Source organism: Ascidia mentula, chromosome 1 (genome assembly GCF_947561715.1).
Source record: "Ascidia mentula chromosome 1, kaAscMent1.1, whole genome shotgun sequence".
Classification (NCBI taxonomy): Eukaryota; Metazoa; Chordata; class Ascidiacea; order Phlebobranchia; family Ascidiidae; genus Ascidia; species Ascidia mentula.
The window spans coordinates 1,821,320-1,839,106 of record NC_138566.1 but is presented as its reverse complement, the minus strand read 5'-3'; the positions used below and the strand labels follow the sequence as shown (position 1 = coordinate 1,839,106).

General features: G+C 40.4%; 1 protein-coding gene across 1 annotated transcript; it reads left to right on the top strand.

Annotated features, from left to right (window-relative positions):
- Nucleotides 1-4,140: 4,140 nt before the first annotated feature.
- Nucleotides 4,141-14,721, top strand: LOC145902456 (uncharacterized). Its single transcript, XM_082990432.1, has 14 exons — nucleotides 4,141-4,836; nucleotides 6,110-6,307; nucleotides 8,384-8,506; nucleotides 8,846-8,988; nucleotides 9,341-9,479; nucleotides 9,813-9,960; nucleotides 10,651-10,709; nucleotides 10,832-10,982; nucleotides 11,229-11,331; nucleotides 11,587-11,741; nucleotides 12,105-12,285; nucleotides 12,622-12,779; nucleotides 13,409-13,598; nucleotides 13,823-14,721. The coding sequence occupies exons 1-14, from the start codon at nucleotides 4,218-4,220 to the stop codon at nucleotides 14,222-14,224; spliced, it is 2,769 nt and encodes a 922-aa protein (XP_082846558.1). The 5' UTR covers nucleotides 4,141-4,217; the 3' UTR covers nucleotides 14,225-14,721.
- The last annotated feature ends 3,066 nt before the right edge of the window (nucleotides 14,722-17,787 follow it).

The following is a 17,787-nucleotide window of genomic DNA, read 5'->3' as shown; positions in this document are numbered from 1 at the left end:
GCAACCCTAAAATGTGTAAATTTTCCGTTGATTCCGAAATTCTGCAAAAACCTTTTACTTTGAAGATACGATCTGCGTGTGTCGCATTAGCATAACTTTGTTTCACGACAATGTACAGCGGCCATCAAGGTTATGAGCTGGCATAACTCGACTCCGCTCCTTTCACGCAATCAAGTCGGTTTATTTCCCCAACATCGACACGAACTCACAGCTGGTCTGTTGCCTTTCCAATCCACAAAGACGACGAAAGAATGCAACCACCGCCTCTAGAACACTGCACGCGCTTCCTATTGTTACGACATAAACGCCCACATCGCGCGACCCTTCTGGAATCGGGTTTCGCACCTAACAAGACCACCACGCGTGGGAAAGCTTCGCGCGTCTTTCTCTCGCACTGACTAACCCCCACTGGCAGTCACGTGGCAATGTCGGCGTCCACTTGAGGCGCCAAAGTTCCTGTTCTTCGGTGAAACATCTTTCATTCAATGGAGCGATCTTTTTTAAATCTGCCATGAGATTGTTTTCCAGCAACGACCTGTCGTCGCAGTACGAGAACATAGAAATCATAGCGAGATGCCAAAATCGATAAACAAGTTGTTTTGTTTAAAACCTTCTGTGCAAATTCACTTCTCTAATTCAACTCGTGCGCTTTTATTTTGAAATATTTGATGTTGAACTTAACAAACCTGGAAAAGTCAGGTTAAAGTTTGGGCCAAGCCCAGAAGATTTTATGTTAATTTAAAAATGCTCATCGCTTCGTCGATTTGCGACTTCGGGTCGCTCAAAGAAGTGAAAAAGGCTATTTCGCAACTTTGCACAGACCTTTGGATGTTTTCGAGAATCTCCCGCACACTTCGAAGACAATCGGCCATAGTTACGTCAACAATTAAACACACGCAAATATTCCACCCGATACCTCCTGCACGAGACACTCGTGACAAAAACAATTTCGAGTGTCGCAGCAACAATGTAGTGTGCTGACGTCATAGACAGTTATTATCAAGGGTGATTATTTCCACTCAATTCCGCTTGAAATAAATCACTTAGCTGGGAAAAAATCTTGTGGTTATTTTTAAAGAAAAACGATCCGATTAGATTAGTTTTGAGATAAACGATACATCAGCTCGGGATCGGCCTATATCACGTGACACATTCCGAATCCGATACTGTTTAACTGATTGTCCAAATATTTACAAAACTTTCCAGCTTTTAATCGTTGATCAGTGAATCACAGTGCTGTTTGTGACGTAACAATCGAAGTCTAAGCGAGACGAACCGGAAACTGATTAGTCTCATTTCTAGCTTTGTCTTCTGCCTGGGGAGGGTTACAAGAAGCGATCCTCCACCATGAAACAATAGCAATTATTACGAAGCGCGCCGATCATTGTGACGCACAATGCGACCGTGTTGTAAGTTTGGATAAGGGACAATGGATGAGCGGAGTGTTTTGGTGCTCCGAATAAAAATCGCGGTTGAAACAATGAAGGGGTCGTGTTCGTTTGTTTAGCGCGCGAGCGGTTCGATTGTGACGTGGTGTCAGGTGACATCAACGGGTGGATGGTGTTTGTGGGTTGGTGTGATTACAGCTGCACGCTTACATCCATTTTACTGTGGAAGGGACATCTGCTGATGGATCTTCTGTAAGATCAACGCCGTCAAAAGATTCTCGACATTGTGACAATTCGAAATGTTTTGTGTGAACTGAGACACAGAGTACGTTTTGACATGCTGCCGTCTGACAACTGCTCCAGTAAAAACGCACGGGTTTAAGTGTTTTAAACTTGCCCACTATTCTGAAACTTTCGCTTGCACGTGTTTTGGAGAACTTATGTTGCCCGTTATATATCGGATTCACGGTTGTACACACAACCCAGGGTATACGGAGTGAGGTTTAAACACATTCGGTCCTTGGTATATTTGAAGGTTTTCTTCCTGATATCAACCTTTGTCCAACGCTACTTGTGACACAGGTGGAAACTTCACATTTTAACTCACAATATAAAAAGACCTCGTGTCAAAACAAAGAATAATTTAAAGAAAACATCTTCGATTTATGTGCAGAAAAACCATCACAATCATTGAGAGCTGCAGACAGTTGTACACACTGTTCCGACATCTTCGGTTCTTTTTCAGATAACCCGATTTAGGTCGTATTTCCCCGGAATGTCATTTTCTCGGGAGGCATCATAAAAAATAAATTCTTTTCGAATCGAATCCTGCATTTTCCACGACCGCTCCTGGATTTAAATGCACACAACATATACGAGCATTGTTTGCGGTGAGTTACGATCAATTGTAGGTTGTTGTTGGAAGAGAAGCACCGCAGTTACAAATATAGCAACATGTTGGGGATATAGGGTGGCGGGGGACGTAGAATCCATTATTCTTCATTTCTCCTCAACTGTTTCCGCTGTATGTGGAGAATGTGGGCACCAGGGAAGATCCTTGTGGCTGATTTTAAAACACACCGAACAAATGAACAGCATGGTCGGATCTAAATTTGGATTTTTCTTTAAATGGAAACAGTAAAAAGAGGCCATGTATCCGCATGTGTTTTGTCCAATGATATTTCTTACAACAACTTTGGAGTTGTAGGGACGTAAGAATGATTACTTAATAAAAATCATGTAAAACTTTAGATGCCATAATTCTAACAGATTACACAGTTTAACGAAAACCTTGAGACATAAAATTTTGTGTTTTCAATAAAATTCATTTGTTGCCGAATGCCGACTTCGTCGATTGCCTAATTGGAGTAATAACACCTGAACAGACAAACTTTCCAAAAGATCATTTCTTTGATATCGATTCAAATATGCCAATATTTCCGCCAATGCACATTGTTACGTCACTGTTCAAGCACAAATGGTTTCATACGTCATAACGAAACTGCGCAAGCACAAAAGTCGTTGAAACCTCTAAGATTCTCCTATGATTGAGATGTTTATCGAAACAAACAATCCAGTGTTTAAAAAAACTTCGGGCAAAACCTAAGCAATCAACCATTTCGATCACATGTTGAAATTTCTGGAAAGCTTTTTTGTTCGTCTCGTGTTGCAGTCATCCGTACACACATCACAACGATCCGTGCGGCGCGCGCGGCTAGTTTATAAGCACACAGCGCCAGTCCATGTGAATAGGACGCATCGCCAGGGTTACAATTGCGCATGTTAAGGTGATAGTTTCATTTTCACTTGATTGTTCGAAGTGGAATGACGCTTCGCGCTTAAGCTTGTTTGGTTGTGAGATTTAGAATAGAAAACAATGAAGTAGAACAGATAACAAACAAACAAACAATGCATTGTAGGCAGAAATTGGCTTTGCAAGTTATCAGATGTACCAGATAAATGTTTGTTGTATTATTATCGAGGGAGGACATTTACGAAGTGTTCTGTTGTTGTCGGAATGTGGATTATGAGGTAATAACCAGGTATTTGTGAGGTCATCTGATTGCATTCATGAACATTTTTATGCAACCAGTTGCGTCCCAGGAAGAGAGGCAGACATTTATTTACAAATTCCTGCTCGGTTTTTTACAGAAGTCAAGGGACTGAAGGTGTTGGGCGTTTTGTCACGTGGCCGACCTGAACTTTTCGGCCACAATTCCACTTTGATTGTCTCGAATTTAGGTCAATAAAATTGTTGACGACAAAATTCGGGTCGAACGCACTGCGTTGCCGGGACAACGCTCGAATCGCGATGAGCGGAACTAATTTATACGTCACTTGTGCAATTTGTCCGGAAAGGTAATTAGTTGGTCTTGATTTGGCAGATCCAATCCCGTGTGTTGGTTTGCGACTGAAAACAACTTTTCGGTGAGTTTCACGAGCAGATGTCGGGGGTTTGATGCAACCGTGTTGTCGAAACTGTGTCATAGAAATAAGCATGGAGTCAATAATATGAATTTTGTGAGCTTGGACGGCCGGCAAGATCGCCCATAGTCACACCAAGCTGCACTGATGAGACCCTATAGGTAGAAACAGTGGCCATCTGTCTGCAGCGCACTAAAGTGGTATTGTTTGAACTATTGAGCCTTTGAATAAACTTTAATGGAGTCGGTCTTTAATTAAAGTTAATTTGGATCCGAAATGTTTCAACAAAAATAACTCACGCAAACCTTTCACGATATTTTTAGGATTAAAAAAACCGAAAATTTGTCACTGACAAATCTGCTGGGATGCTTTAGAATACATTAAGTGGTCGGTTGTGGAACAAAAATGGACACGGAGAGAGACGTAGAGATCGCCAGCGAAGTTGGCGGGGAAAAGAATTCCGAAACCCCGCGAAATGAAACTTCTCAGACCGAAGGTGAACAAAGTCAACCACCTTCACAACCACGTGTTTCATGGTCGGCAACCACGCGCAAATCAACTGAACCTAAAACGGGAAGTCGTGATTATAACATTCAAAGCTTGGAAGACGACAAACCAACAGATAAAACGCACAAATGGTTTTCCAACATCACGAACGCAGTCAGCAAAGCTTTGAGATGGCACAGGCTGGCTTCGGTGACACCCGATGGTTCGCAACAAAACGATTCGCGATTTCTAAATCCAGAACAATCGTCGTCGAGCCGCGGTGAAGATTCGTTTGCGATGCGAAATATGCACGGGACGCAGGATTCGGATGGAAGCGGATTATTTCGGACATCGCGTTACACAAATCCGGCTTACGTGCCGAGATATTCGGATAGTGACGATCAAGCGGAACCGGAAAGATCCGAAACGTCAAAGAACTACCGCGCGTACGATTCTGGAATATATTCGGTTAACTCGGCAGGGAATCCGGTTCCAATCACCATTGAAGAAACCGGGAATGATGAAGATTCGTCATCAGGTAAAAGTTCTTGTGGGGGTTTTAGGAAACACACGATCACTTACCGTCCTTGGAAACGAAATTAATATCAATCAGGGCGAAAAATGACAAACATAAAAGTGACAAAGATAAAACGATTTTGTCCTGGGTACGCCCGTGTTAATTAAACTGTGCTTTACCAAACGAACTTGATTTTCACATGTTTTTATTGTGGATAAATGTAAGGCCGAAGTTTAACGGACAGATACAGGAGAGTGTGCGTGTAGTGTATTCCAAGCTAAAGACAAACGCGATCAAGTTGTAACTTTGTGTTTGGAGGGACTTGTTGGGTAATTGCTCTGCTGCAGTGTTTCCCAAACTGTTTTTGGTTCCCACCCTTTTGAATGGATTTTATTCTTGTTGACAGTTATTTAATGTGGGAAAACTTTAAACAGAAACTTTAATTAAACGACAGAAAAACTTCTAGTGACCCCACAAACGTGTCTGGGGGAATATAACTCACTTGTAAAATACTACGGAAATACAAATTTATGAACTCCTTGTAAACCTCGCTGGGTTTGGGCAGATTGGGAATCCCTGTTCTACAGCACTCCAAAATTATAGGACTTACCCGATTTGAATACGCGGTACTGATGTCTATAAGTAGGCGAAATATATGCATCAAACAAAGAACTTGTAAGACTAAGGAGCTATAGGATGTTATAGAAAAGCTACTGGAAGTACCCGAGCTATAGTCGCGATTCGGTAAAGCAGAAAATTTGTGGTGAAATTGCCTCATGAAGAATGTATTTCCGCGTCCAACCACAAATTTCCTGTTTGTTATAAGACTGCTGGTTCCTCATTTGTAGCCGAATCCAGCCCCCAATTTGACACTGTCTTGATACCAGCGACAGACATTTTTTAAGATAGCAACTTATTTATTTAAACAAAATGTTTAAGATTAAAGTCAGATAGTTTATCAAAATCATTGTTTCCCAACCGGTGGTACGCGTACCAATAGTGGTACGCGACGGCAATCCAGGTGGTACGCGAGCACCTTCCCGTAATTTACGGATATAGTTCGAATTTAAAAAATCGTTAGTGATCTCAAAATGTTCGATACTTTATCCCCTAGGTTACTTTGTAACACTCAACTAGGTGGTACGCGTCGATATTGTTTAATCTCCATGTGGTACGCAACCACAGAAAGGTTGGGAATCACCGATCCAAATATCAATTTCGCCTATATAGGCATCATCAGTTTTTGTATGTTATAAAATATATTTAATTCATTTTTTTGTCAAACTACACACAGAAGATGAAAGCAGCGTCATCAAAGAAGACCCGAAAACTGAATTCACATCCAAACTGCCCAACACAAAGCTGCTCTGTAGCTCCCTCTGGGGGAAGACGCGCCGACCCGATTCAACGTTCATTTACTTCTGGTTGATGTTTGTCACAGCAACGGTGTTATACAACGTGTGGGTTATTCCCTTACGCGGGAGCTTTGCAGGTGGGTGAACACAAATATATTAAAAAAAACTTTGTTTCGGGATTAGTTTTAGTTGTGGTGAAATTTAATGCTGTGCTGGGAGATTTTGGTGCCGTTATATTTGGGTGATGGCAAGGACATAACATGGTTTATTCTTGTTCACCTTATTCAATAATCTTTGTCATTTCCGCATACGTTTGAAAAATTTTCGGGCACAGTGAAAGCAATCTTTTAAACGTTGAATTGATCAAGTCGTATGCCTTCAACATGTCACCACGGACATCACTGCAGTGATACTGATATAACAGACGTCACACATATTGCAGTCGTTACTGATGGGCGGAACGAGATTACTTCCATTAAAACAATAAATCACCATTGCGTTGATCATTCTGAGGAGTACAGCGTGACACGGTTTTGTCATATTACTGCACGGGAGTCTGACGTGAAATGAATACAATTAATGGAATGCGGTAACACAATTCTATGCCTCGACAGGACAATTGTAACGAAACAATTAGCTTCGCGCGTTTTGATCACCGGGAAAGCGATAATGTCATTTGAAAACATACGAACATAGGTGCAATCTGTAGATGTTTTGTTGCGTGTCAAGACTTGAACCTTTCTACACATACAAAGGGGTCAACCGCTTAAAATCACCGGAGATTCTAACGAATGTTTAAATAAACCTTGATTGCAAACGAGAACAAATCATATGCGAGTTTTATTTAATATTCATCCGCATCATATGTATTGGTAAAGTTAATTCTTTGAACAAACCCATTAAATCCAGGAATAGGAAAGTCCGTATAGAGGAACAGGTCAATATCCTTGCTATATTTGCGTTGACCGAAAAACCTCAAGTCAGATGTTTTGGAGCAAAACTGGAACAGCGGACTTGAAAGCTGTCAAACGACACGCGAGTGATTGTCACCAAAATGGCGGGAATCCAGGGAGGAAACGTAACTCCGTGCCGTTTCCTCTCCATACGATCGTATTGCTTGAAGTGATTAGGTCAAACACCTTGTTCCTCGTGCTAATTTTGTACCAGGCCCCCCGTGTGTTTGGTGACGACAGTTTAATCGTAGGGTTTTAATGGCTTATCGTGGACTTGGAGCCAAGAGGCTTCAACTGGCAGCGCACGACACACAAATACCAAACATGGCCTTCATGTGAATAAAACGATGCCATGCAATGACAAGATACCTGCACTGTAGCTGATTTTAAGTATTTACGCATGAGTGTTCGATGGACACGGCCTGGCTATTGGCAATGGTTACTTGATTTTGTACACCAGCACAATGCTACTTTATGCGTAACAAGAGTGCGACACTTCACACAATTAAATATAAAAATTGCATTGGTTTCTTTCTCCGGATCCACAAAAATGATCGAAGCACAAAATTTTGCAAAAAAAACTTCACGGTATTTTTCTTTGTCTTCTACAATTGATTTTCAAGTCCTTTTGAACATGACACGAATCGCCTTTAAAAGCAACAGTAGCCACCAAGTCCACCACAGCGCGTCGCAAAAATATTATCAGTAACAAATAGGATGATGTGGTTTCGGCAAAGAGACTTGAGCGGAAGGGATGACGGTATCAAGGTTATTTCAAGGGCAATCAACTGTCAGTTCGATTCGCCTAATTGTGATTGGACCTTCCCCGATAAGGGAAACTTTGCACTTAACTCCTTAATTCCAAGTGAAAATACCCGAATTTTTTATGTTACCAAAATTACTGGTTTCTGTAAATTTTGAAAGATTTCAACCAAAAGTTTTTTTCCCCGGCCTCCTTTCCACGTTGGGTCACGTGACACAAATTAATAATTGCTTGACATATTTTTGAATCGTCCAAAATCCCATAGTTGTACACATTTTATACGTTTATATCAAAGAAACCCAGTTTACACAAGGTTTGGTGCATGATTTTTTTTTGTAGGAAACTCCAAACAGATTCAAACACATGAAATTACTGCAGCTTATACACAATTCATATTATTGGCTCCACATTGCTTATCACATAAAATTACATCTAACTTTTATATCTCGAATGTGGTGAGTGTGGTTCTACACCAGATTTTGTTGCTTATTTTCCAGATATTCAAGAACCATGGAGTAGAGTATGGTTGGGAATTGACGTAGTGTGCGATATCGTTTATATCGTCGATATTATCGTCAGATTCAGGACGCGCTTCATGAGTGGAGGCGTTTATATCCAAGGTTTGTAAAACACCTCAATATAGGTCCCAACAAACCTTCTTTTAACCACAAGTAGAAGATTGATTGTTAAGTGCCACATGTATATAATGTGTAGGAATAGTCGCAGTCGCCTTTTATAACATGTTAATTTTTCCCAACAATTGAGAGTTTGAAATAACACAGTATGTAAGATTTAAAAAAGCACAACAACTTTGTATCAGAATACATATCAAGTGGCATAAAAATGAAACTACCAACTTTTGGTGTCTTAAATGCAAAATGGCTAGTGGCCAAATGCCAAGTCGGAGTACAAGTTGCTGCAAGCTGCAACGTGACCTTTCGAATGTTGACATTTTGCAGACACGGAGGAAATCATTCACCACCAGCGTAAGAAGTGGGCAACCTTGTTAGATGTGCTTTCAATATTTCCAACCGACATATTTTTCGTTGTTACAATCAACCCCTATCTTCGAATGAACAGGATTATCCGCATTTACAGAGCGGTGAGTATCGCGATATAGGTAATTATAATGCAAATATTATTCGGTTTAAAAAGTTGGCACCTATCAGATGTTATGTCCTAAAACATAAAAGACACCAACACGTTATATGGATTTAGATATAAGGTAAATAATATATAGTTGAGAAGCTTGTGCTTACCAGCTGTCATGCCGTGGTAAATATAATGTTTACGCTTGATGTGATGGGCAGTGTGTTGCTGATATACTAGATTAAATTGTGCATTACCCGATGTTATGTACCGTTTTACCTCGAACAAGACGCACGCTCAAACGCTACAGGCGACGTTTACAACATGACCAACGATTCGCACTTTACAAAACCATTGTTTTGCAGTACACACTTTATCGCATGGTGGAGCTATGGACACAGTGGACCACTGTGTGGCGCACTTTAAACCTACTGCACATTACCCTCTTGGTGGCGCACTACAACGCGTGTATTTATTACTCACTGTCGATCGTCAATGGCTATGGTGAGTATTTGTACGTTCAAACCTATGTTCAAATACCCAATCAAGGGTAACGCACCTATATATTGTTCTCTGCGTTACTGTAGTTAGTAAGTGAACAGCAGGCAAAGCAGCAAACCGAGACTAATAATACATTACCCAAGCAGTCGAAAATAATAATAAACAATACTGGATCTATGCTTGAATCAAGATTTATATAACTGTCTGTATCATCGTTATTTCAGCTTTACACAGAAACACTTAAGCAGGATTAAAAAAATTGTCCCAAACAAAAGTGCTTGTTTGCTTGCAAACATGAATATCCAGACTCAATTGCTAATATACGTGAAATTCCAGGTATATCGTTGAGTCATTGGGCTTATCCGGACCCCGCCCTGTTCCCCGACTACACGAACGTGACACGACAATACACCTACTCTCTGTACTGGTCACTGCAATCTCTATTCTGGAACAAGGACAGTCCACTGCCCGAGAATGACTGGCAGTAAGTGTTGAAAGCAAAGTGTTTTTATTTTAGCAACGATGTAAACCCATGTATTATATGTATTTACCGGCGAATTTGGGGAAGGACAGTAGGTCTATGTACATTTTATTTAATCCCAATAACGACACTGTACGACGTTATACCACACTATTGTGGTTATTACTGAGACTCTACATTCCCATCTGTACTAAAATGTGTTTTTAAAAAAATTGCAAGAGAAAATGCAGTGTTTTGGAAGTAATATGATTTTTATTGTTGGGTCGAGCGTTACAGAAAGAATAATTTAAAAACTAAATCGTGACATAAATCGTCGGAAATTTGTTGCGGAAATGCATCAGGAAAAGCTAAAGGCGCCAATAAAAGGAGTGTCCTTAATTTGAACTGAAAATGTCGCCATGCAAACCAACCCAAAACTCTTTTTCCACGCCACGCGTTTGTTGAGTCAACAAGATGGCGTCAAAGGTCATCAGTAAGTTGACAGAGGTCAAGCCATGCAGAGTGCAACCAAACAAGACCATTTATAACAGTAAAGCATCTGTCCAGTGCAGGCCCAAGCAACGTGCCAAATAACGCAGCCTATTTGGAATACGAGGGACATTTATAGATGCCAAACGCAGTGGTTCGATTATTTCCGGACAAATGATAATATTCAGGAAAACAACAGACCAATATCATTGCTTTCCCTTCCAGGTTTGCTTACACAATCTACGTTGACGTCATCGGGTTCGCTATGACAGCTTTTATCATTGGTAAGACCTTGTTTTTCCTTATTATATCGTGGAAAGATGAGAATAAAAACATGACTCACGGTTTTGTAAATCTTCACCACAAACAATATTGTTTTCATGGAAAAATAATTTATTTTACGCAGGCTATGTGACGTCACTAATAATGTCGCACCAATCAAAGAAGCATGACTTCGAGCGCTCTATGACGTCAACTCTCAAATACATGAAACAGCGACATCTTCCGAAAGACTTGCGCCACCGAGTGGAGAGATTTTATCATCACACGTGGCTCAAGTACGACAGTTTAAGTAGTTTGGGGGAAACACCGTGCTTAAACAGCATAAAACGTCTAAAATGTGTTTAGTGAACATATTGTCGTTTCAACGCTGGGATAAGATTTATTCAAGCTTATTATCGGTGCCAAGTCTGTTGCTTCTGATATTTCGATACTAATAACTACTAATAGAAATCGTTTTAATTCCATTAAAGTAATTTGTGACACAACATTCGAAAACTTACGAATGCTTATTTTCAATTCAGCACCGACTTTGATCACCTGGACGAAAAGCATATGTTGCGCCATCTACCGGTCACGGTAAAGCACGAGATGAATTGGCACACCAACTTCAAAGCACTTAGACAGGTACTGATATTTGTGCATGAAACAAAACTGAACAAGCTTGTGTCAAACTAGTCACCACAAAGTGGAAGTCTTTGCTTGGCCGTTTGGTCGGCAAATTCGTCTGATAGTCACACCAGCTGCACTGATGAGACCTTTCAGGTCGAAACAGTGGCCATCTGTCTGCAGCTTACACAATTCATATCATTGGCTCCAATTTGCTTATTTAAAAAAAAATTTTGTCGACTGCGACCCGCAACATTACATTTTCTCCTGCAGTTACCCGAGCTCGCGAATTGCGACTCGAACTTGTTACGAGAGCTGGTGACAAAGATGAAGAGAAGATCGTATTTACCCGGTCAGTGTGTTTACACAAGCGGTGATGCGGGAAACGAGATGTTCATTGTTGGAGAGGGAATTCTACAACTTATCAAGTAAGTCGTTGGTAGTTGAGTACAATGGTGAGTTAAAGGTGCAACCTTCAGTCCGCAACACGATTTTATGTATCATGTTTATTGTCATGAGCGCTGTAACTTTGTGTGCAAAATAAATATACATTAAATTTTTATAAAACTCAAATCATGAAGAAAATACTAGTTGCAAACACGTTTACATTTTGTGATGTTCAGCAGGTTCAAGTAAATAAAAAACCAGTGTGTAGCTACATAGTTTAAGTACGAAGCTAAAAAAATAAGTCATTGCTTGAGAAAATTGCTACTATTGTTTGCAACTTTAAAAATACCGAAGACAATTTTGATTCATCAAATTTACAAAACATAATCTTGCGGTCGCTTTAGGGACTCCACCGGGAGTATGACGATGCTAAACGACGGTGACGTATTCGGCGAGATGAACATTCTTAACTTACGTAAAGACCACCGAAGAACGTGTGACGTCATATCCTGTGGCTACAGCGAGTTATTCGTGCTGACGTCAGAGGACGTGAACATGTCGTTGGGCAAATATCCGCGAGTACAGGTGAGTTTTGGTCACGCTTCGATAGACACGGGCTAACAGTTACATTTGTAAAGAAAGTATGGTTTTCGAAGTTGGGTTCGCAGATTTGTTTTTGCTCCAAATAAAAGATTTTCTTGCTGGTTTAAGCAAATTTACGGTGACGTGCTTGGCGGACCTTTGGTAATCGCATGGGTATGCCTTAAACTGGTATTACGAGTGCCTTAAACTGGTATTGTGGTATTACGAGTAGATATTTACTTGCGATAGAACTTATACCGCATCAATGTACCAACGTATATGCGGAGACAATTAGAAATGGTTGGCGGTTTTCTTGCCTAACTGCTGCGTTTTGTTCAGTACCTGATCATGCAACAGGCGAGAAGGAATCGTTCCGCTGCAAACGCCTACAGTGGTGGTTCGACTCAAACTAAACAGACTGCAACCTCAAGTAATATCCAGTCTGTATCAAATGTAAACGTCAGCATGAGGAGTGGAACGTACAATGCAGATGTCGGGTAAATACATATTATTTTTGCTAACCCATAAATTCTTCTCATTTCGCCGAATTCTAAATCGTTTTGCGTTTGGCTGTATTTTATATTTGGGCCGCAATTATGGGCTTTTTTTGATCAATTTGCTGATATCAGTCATGACAAGACACAAAATAATTGGTTACAAAAAGCTCAACACAATTTAAAGACAAAAAAGTTGATTTTATACTGACGTATTGATGAAGCCTAACAGACAAACCGATATTTCAACTCCTAATGCTGAAGTAGCTGACGTTGATTTAAAGCTTGCTGTTTTGAACACCTTTCAAGCCAAGACGCAAAGTCATTGGAAAACGCTTACCAACATTTTTAATTCGTTCTTGGGTATTAATAAAACGTAAAAACTGATAATTCGGGAACTAATTATAGGGCGTGAATATTGTATATACCTGTCTGATTCCTCCCAAGGCAATATCGCAATTTAAACATAAGCATGTAAATACACCTTCCGATCTTTTAAACTTTTGCTTGAAACCTAAGTTGGAAACGTCTACGCGTGGTTGCTTCTATGTGAAGTTAATACGACTAGGGTAAATTCCCGTCATTAATTTTGGCTTCACGTGACGAACAAGTAAATATTATTATCTTGACAGACGAGACGAGAGCCCGGACAGCGCTCTACCGCCCTCTCCTGCCCGAAGATCGGATCCAGACATGTCAAGAAACGAGCGACCTCCTAATGACATGATTGGCTCCATAATGAGACCCGATATAGCGGAGAAGCTTAACCTGGCGTATCAGGATAATCTCAACGCATTGAAACGATCCCTTGACGCAGTTTGGGTGAGTTTCAATTCGACGACATTGCGGGAAATATTTTCTTGTCGCAAAGAAACAGGGTTGACAAATCACATATATACGGCCATTGCATAATACAGACAGGGCTGGTAATTTTGTAAGTCACGTTAACACCCAAATCAGCAGGCCATCCGTAACTGTCTTATTACTGTATTTGTGTAACAACAAAATTACTGGAAATTAATCAACTTTCAACCTGTATGTTTCAGCAACGAGAAGTTGCCTGTTTACAACAACGACTTGCAGACACAGAAACCGAACGTGACAACAAAGCCAGAGAAGTGATACAACTACGCCAACGTGTGGTAAGCGCCAAGTCAATAAAGCCGTCCACTAGGGAGCAGAGCGGAGCGAGTAAGAAACCGTCCAAAGATGCCAAGGAAATGAAAACGAAAAAGGAAGCGTTTTCAAGCAATCCCAACCTGAGAACCAACGCAAGGTTGACAGCTAAAGGTCGCAAACGGACACTTCTACCTAGTGAGAGCGGCTCTGGCACCTCTAGTGACGCTGATTTGCGAGCCAAAAACAACACCACGCGGCGCCCAAGCGCAATTCAAGAAACCCCTCTCGACGTTTACGGTTCGTTGACATCGCTTACGTCACAAACGTGATAGCGGCGTGCGCAAGGATGCAGAACGTATTCCTTGGTCAAAACGAGTGGATGTTCAAGAAAATCTTTGCGCAAGATTCTGTTGCAGAAGCGAGCATTCAGAATATCGAAGACAGTGAAAGATTTTTACGTATCAGAAAACTTTTCTATGGTGACGTCATGTGTTGCAACACAACAGAAACAGATTATAAATGCTGCTTGTAAGTGTGTTTGCCAAGTATTGTTCAAATCAGTTTATTAATGAACGTAGTTTGTTACTTTGCGGTTGGCTATGACGATGGTCTTTGACATACAATTGTTGAGAAACATCCACCAGAAAGTCTCGAAGTTGATATTTTAACGAATATATTATCCGACCCACTTTCTAACTATCGGAGCCAGTGTGAACGAATCATGATCAGTGTTGACGCTTGTATAAAGTCGCATTCCACAATAGTGTTTACCTCGCATCAGTGTTTACACCCAAAAATATCCGCTTTATTTATTACTCGCATGTCTTCATCAATACAAATGCACATGACCAGTAAGTGTAAATGAAAAAAAAAACAATCAAAGTTTAAACGTGAGTCCAGAGTGTTTTAGCAGTGTTCCCTAACCTGTGGGTCGCGACCCAAAGTTGGTTCGCCTGAAGGTTTTTTAGGATCTCTTGTTGCAAGCGAAAAATTATTTAGGATTTGTAAATGTCGGTGTTTTGTAGTTCTTTTATTGTGTTGTTACGTCATAAAGTCACTACACGTCTGGCTCGCGAGATTTTGCGAGGTTTCGATGTGTTAGAAGATTTATGACAAGTAGTGATGACTAAGTTCCATATCTCAAGTAAATTTCCCACCGTTAGGTATACGACCATTAAACAAACTAAATGACAATATGAATGCACACAAAGAATAACGACGATAATCCTTATTAATTACAGACAACTCGTATCTTGGGGGTATATAGTAAAACCATATGGCGCGACGTCCAATCGTTTAAAGCCGAATTGTAATTAGAGTAATTAGCTTCGTCCAATTTTATTGATTGTCCAGCGAGCTTGTGGACACTCTAGAAAAGTCAGCGAAGCGAGATGATTCTTTGTTGTTATAAGCGCCACCATTCAGGGAAGAGGGTCGTGGCGGGAACTGTGTATGTTTAACTGTACATGGAAAGCACATTAGCACCCTCAGCAGTTCTACCAAGTCATTCAGCAGCCGCATAAAGCCTGAAGGAAGTTTATATTGTGTTTGTGTGAAAACTTGTCGGTACTTAGGAAAGGATTTCCTCATAATTCTGAGAATAAAAAGACTGGTCCATACTGTTGTTAACATTGTCACGTTTTAAGAACGTTTCGCTTATGCCAAGAACTTATGCCATCATCAGTTTGAATAACGCGGTTGGTGTAGCTCCATCATTATATGAAGCTAACCTGACTGACGTTATTGGTACTGACACTACAAAATGGTGTTGTTGTTGTTTTGAATGCACAGATCGTTATTTAATGTAAAGCTTTTGACATAGAACTGAGTTTAATGAAATACTTTTTGTGGCGCCAAGCATGTTTGGCACAGGGAACACATGCGTGTTCAAGGCTTGCGTGTTCAGCTCATTTGGTTTGCTGGTTGTTAAAAAAAAGGGTAAATTGAAGTATACAGAACGATTCATTGTTTAATTGCTTTGCCACAAAATTGAGCCAAAGTTATTGGGATGAGCAAAGTAGGTTGGATAAAAGCTGTGCATTTTTGAAACATAAAACAGGTAACAAAAGTTTCTTTAAACATCCACCCGAATTACCGTGTAAATTTTTACATGCCACTTAACTTTCACAATATGTGGATACGCCATTCACAGCTGCCGGAATAAAGCTTTAAAACGTCTGCAACATTTATAGAAGGCAAAGTGCTTTGATACGAGGTCTCACCTTAATGAGTCTGTGTAAAGTTGACGAAGCGTTCGTGCGTGGATTTCCATCGCCGGTTCGCTCTTTAACCTTTTGTCATTCATGCCTGTCGGTATACAAGCACATATGTTACAGCACAGCACTTGTGTTAAGAACTGAAAGAATGCAGAAGGGAGTTAAATATTTATGGGTTTGCAGGCAGCGCAGCTGTGGCATTGCAAGGAATTTTGGGGCTGCGAATGCATTTGTAATGCGGTAATTAGGGAGTGATGGAGCTTTACATTGCCACTGTTGACAATACATTTGCAAGTTGTATTAGATAAGAAATTTCGAGCTTGTAATTTAGTTGCTATTGTAAACAAAGGAGCATTGTCGGTAAGCATTTTACTTGACTCATTGAAAAATCTTGAGCAATAAAACTGATAATTAACTTTTGCAATCGCAAAAAAAGTTCGAGGTAAGTTTCCGCCTCCGGCATCTCGTTTCGTAGTAAAACGTTTTCTCCTTCATTTTAACTCTGGGAAGAACTTCAAGGTCACAGAGAAGAATCCAGAACAAAATATGCAAGGTCGTGTCTTTGCATGATTTCTCAAGCGAAACCGAGCAATGCAAACACACCCCGCTATGAATATTCACAAGGTTGCAAATATTCTCCAACTTTCATTTCGCGAAGTAAAAGCACAAGCTAGTGATAGTACCGTGTAGTTAAACATATTAAACGTTCTCCAAATGTTACTTTTTGTCAATCATTTAGAATGTGTGGCTCAGGGGTGGAAAAACTTTTCGACTCGCGAAACAAAAATATTCTTAAAATTAACAGGCGGGACATTGCAATGGGTCGTGTGGGTATGAAGTGGACGAGGAGGTTCTCACACTTTGTGAATTAATCTATTTACTGTAATTAACGTTTAAATGCCTTACCTGAAAAGCAAAAAAAATTGCAATTAAAAAATGCTGCAACAAAGCTACTGATGCATGGTGGCCGAAAAGTCTATTGCAGCAATACAACATGCCTGACAGCATATGTAGTGATTTATTAAAAATGTATTAAACTACAAACTACAGTATGAAAGATTTCATTTTAGTGACGCTAGTTTATAATAACCCCTGACTGGCGGGCCTCAATATGACAATGTCTGGTGTAACTGGTTTGACTTCTTGTGTTCAGATAACAAACTGAGGGTGTTAAGGAACCGCCTCGCCAAAAAGCAACCGCCTTGAAACAGCTCCATTGTTAAGGAATGCGTACTGTTTGCACAACGATAAATGCGTGCAGACACAAAACCAGAAGATCCGGTATAGTTTGATAAACTACGTCTAATGGCATGAAAATTTTCTTCACAATCTTATTTAAAGTTTCAAAAGATAAAAAGCAACTTTTGCACAAAAAAATTCGTGACAGATGTGGTGGAAAGACGTATTGATTAGTAAACGGGTCGCCAAAATGTGCACCGGGCACAAAGATTCCATGAAAAAGGTGGGCAAGGTAAATTCCTGACATCTGTGTAATACCAAGTGGGCGATATTTCACCTTTTTGCGGCACCAGGAATTGTGTTTTTTACTTAACATCCGTATGACGAGGGGTTAGTTGGGATGTTCCGCTTCATTGAACATTTGCTTGTTGTTTAAACAAGACCAGTCGGAGTAGTCCAACACACAATACAGCAGACAGTAACCACACGGCTGGTAG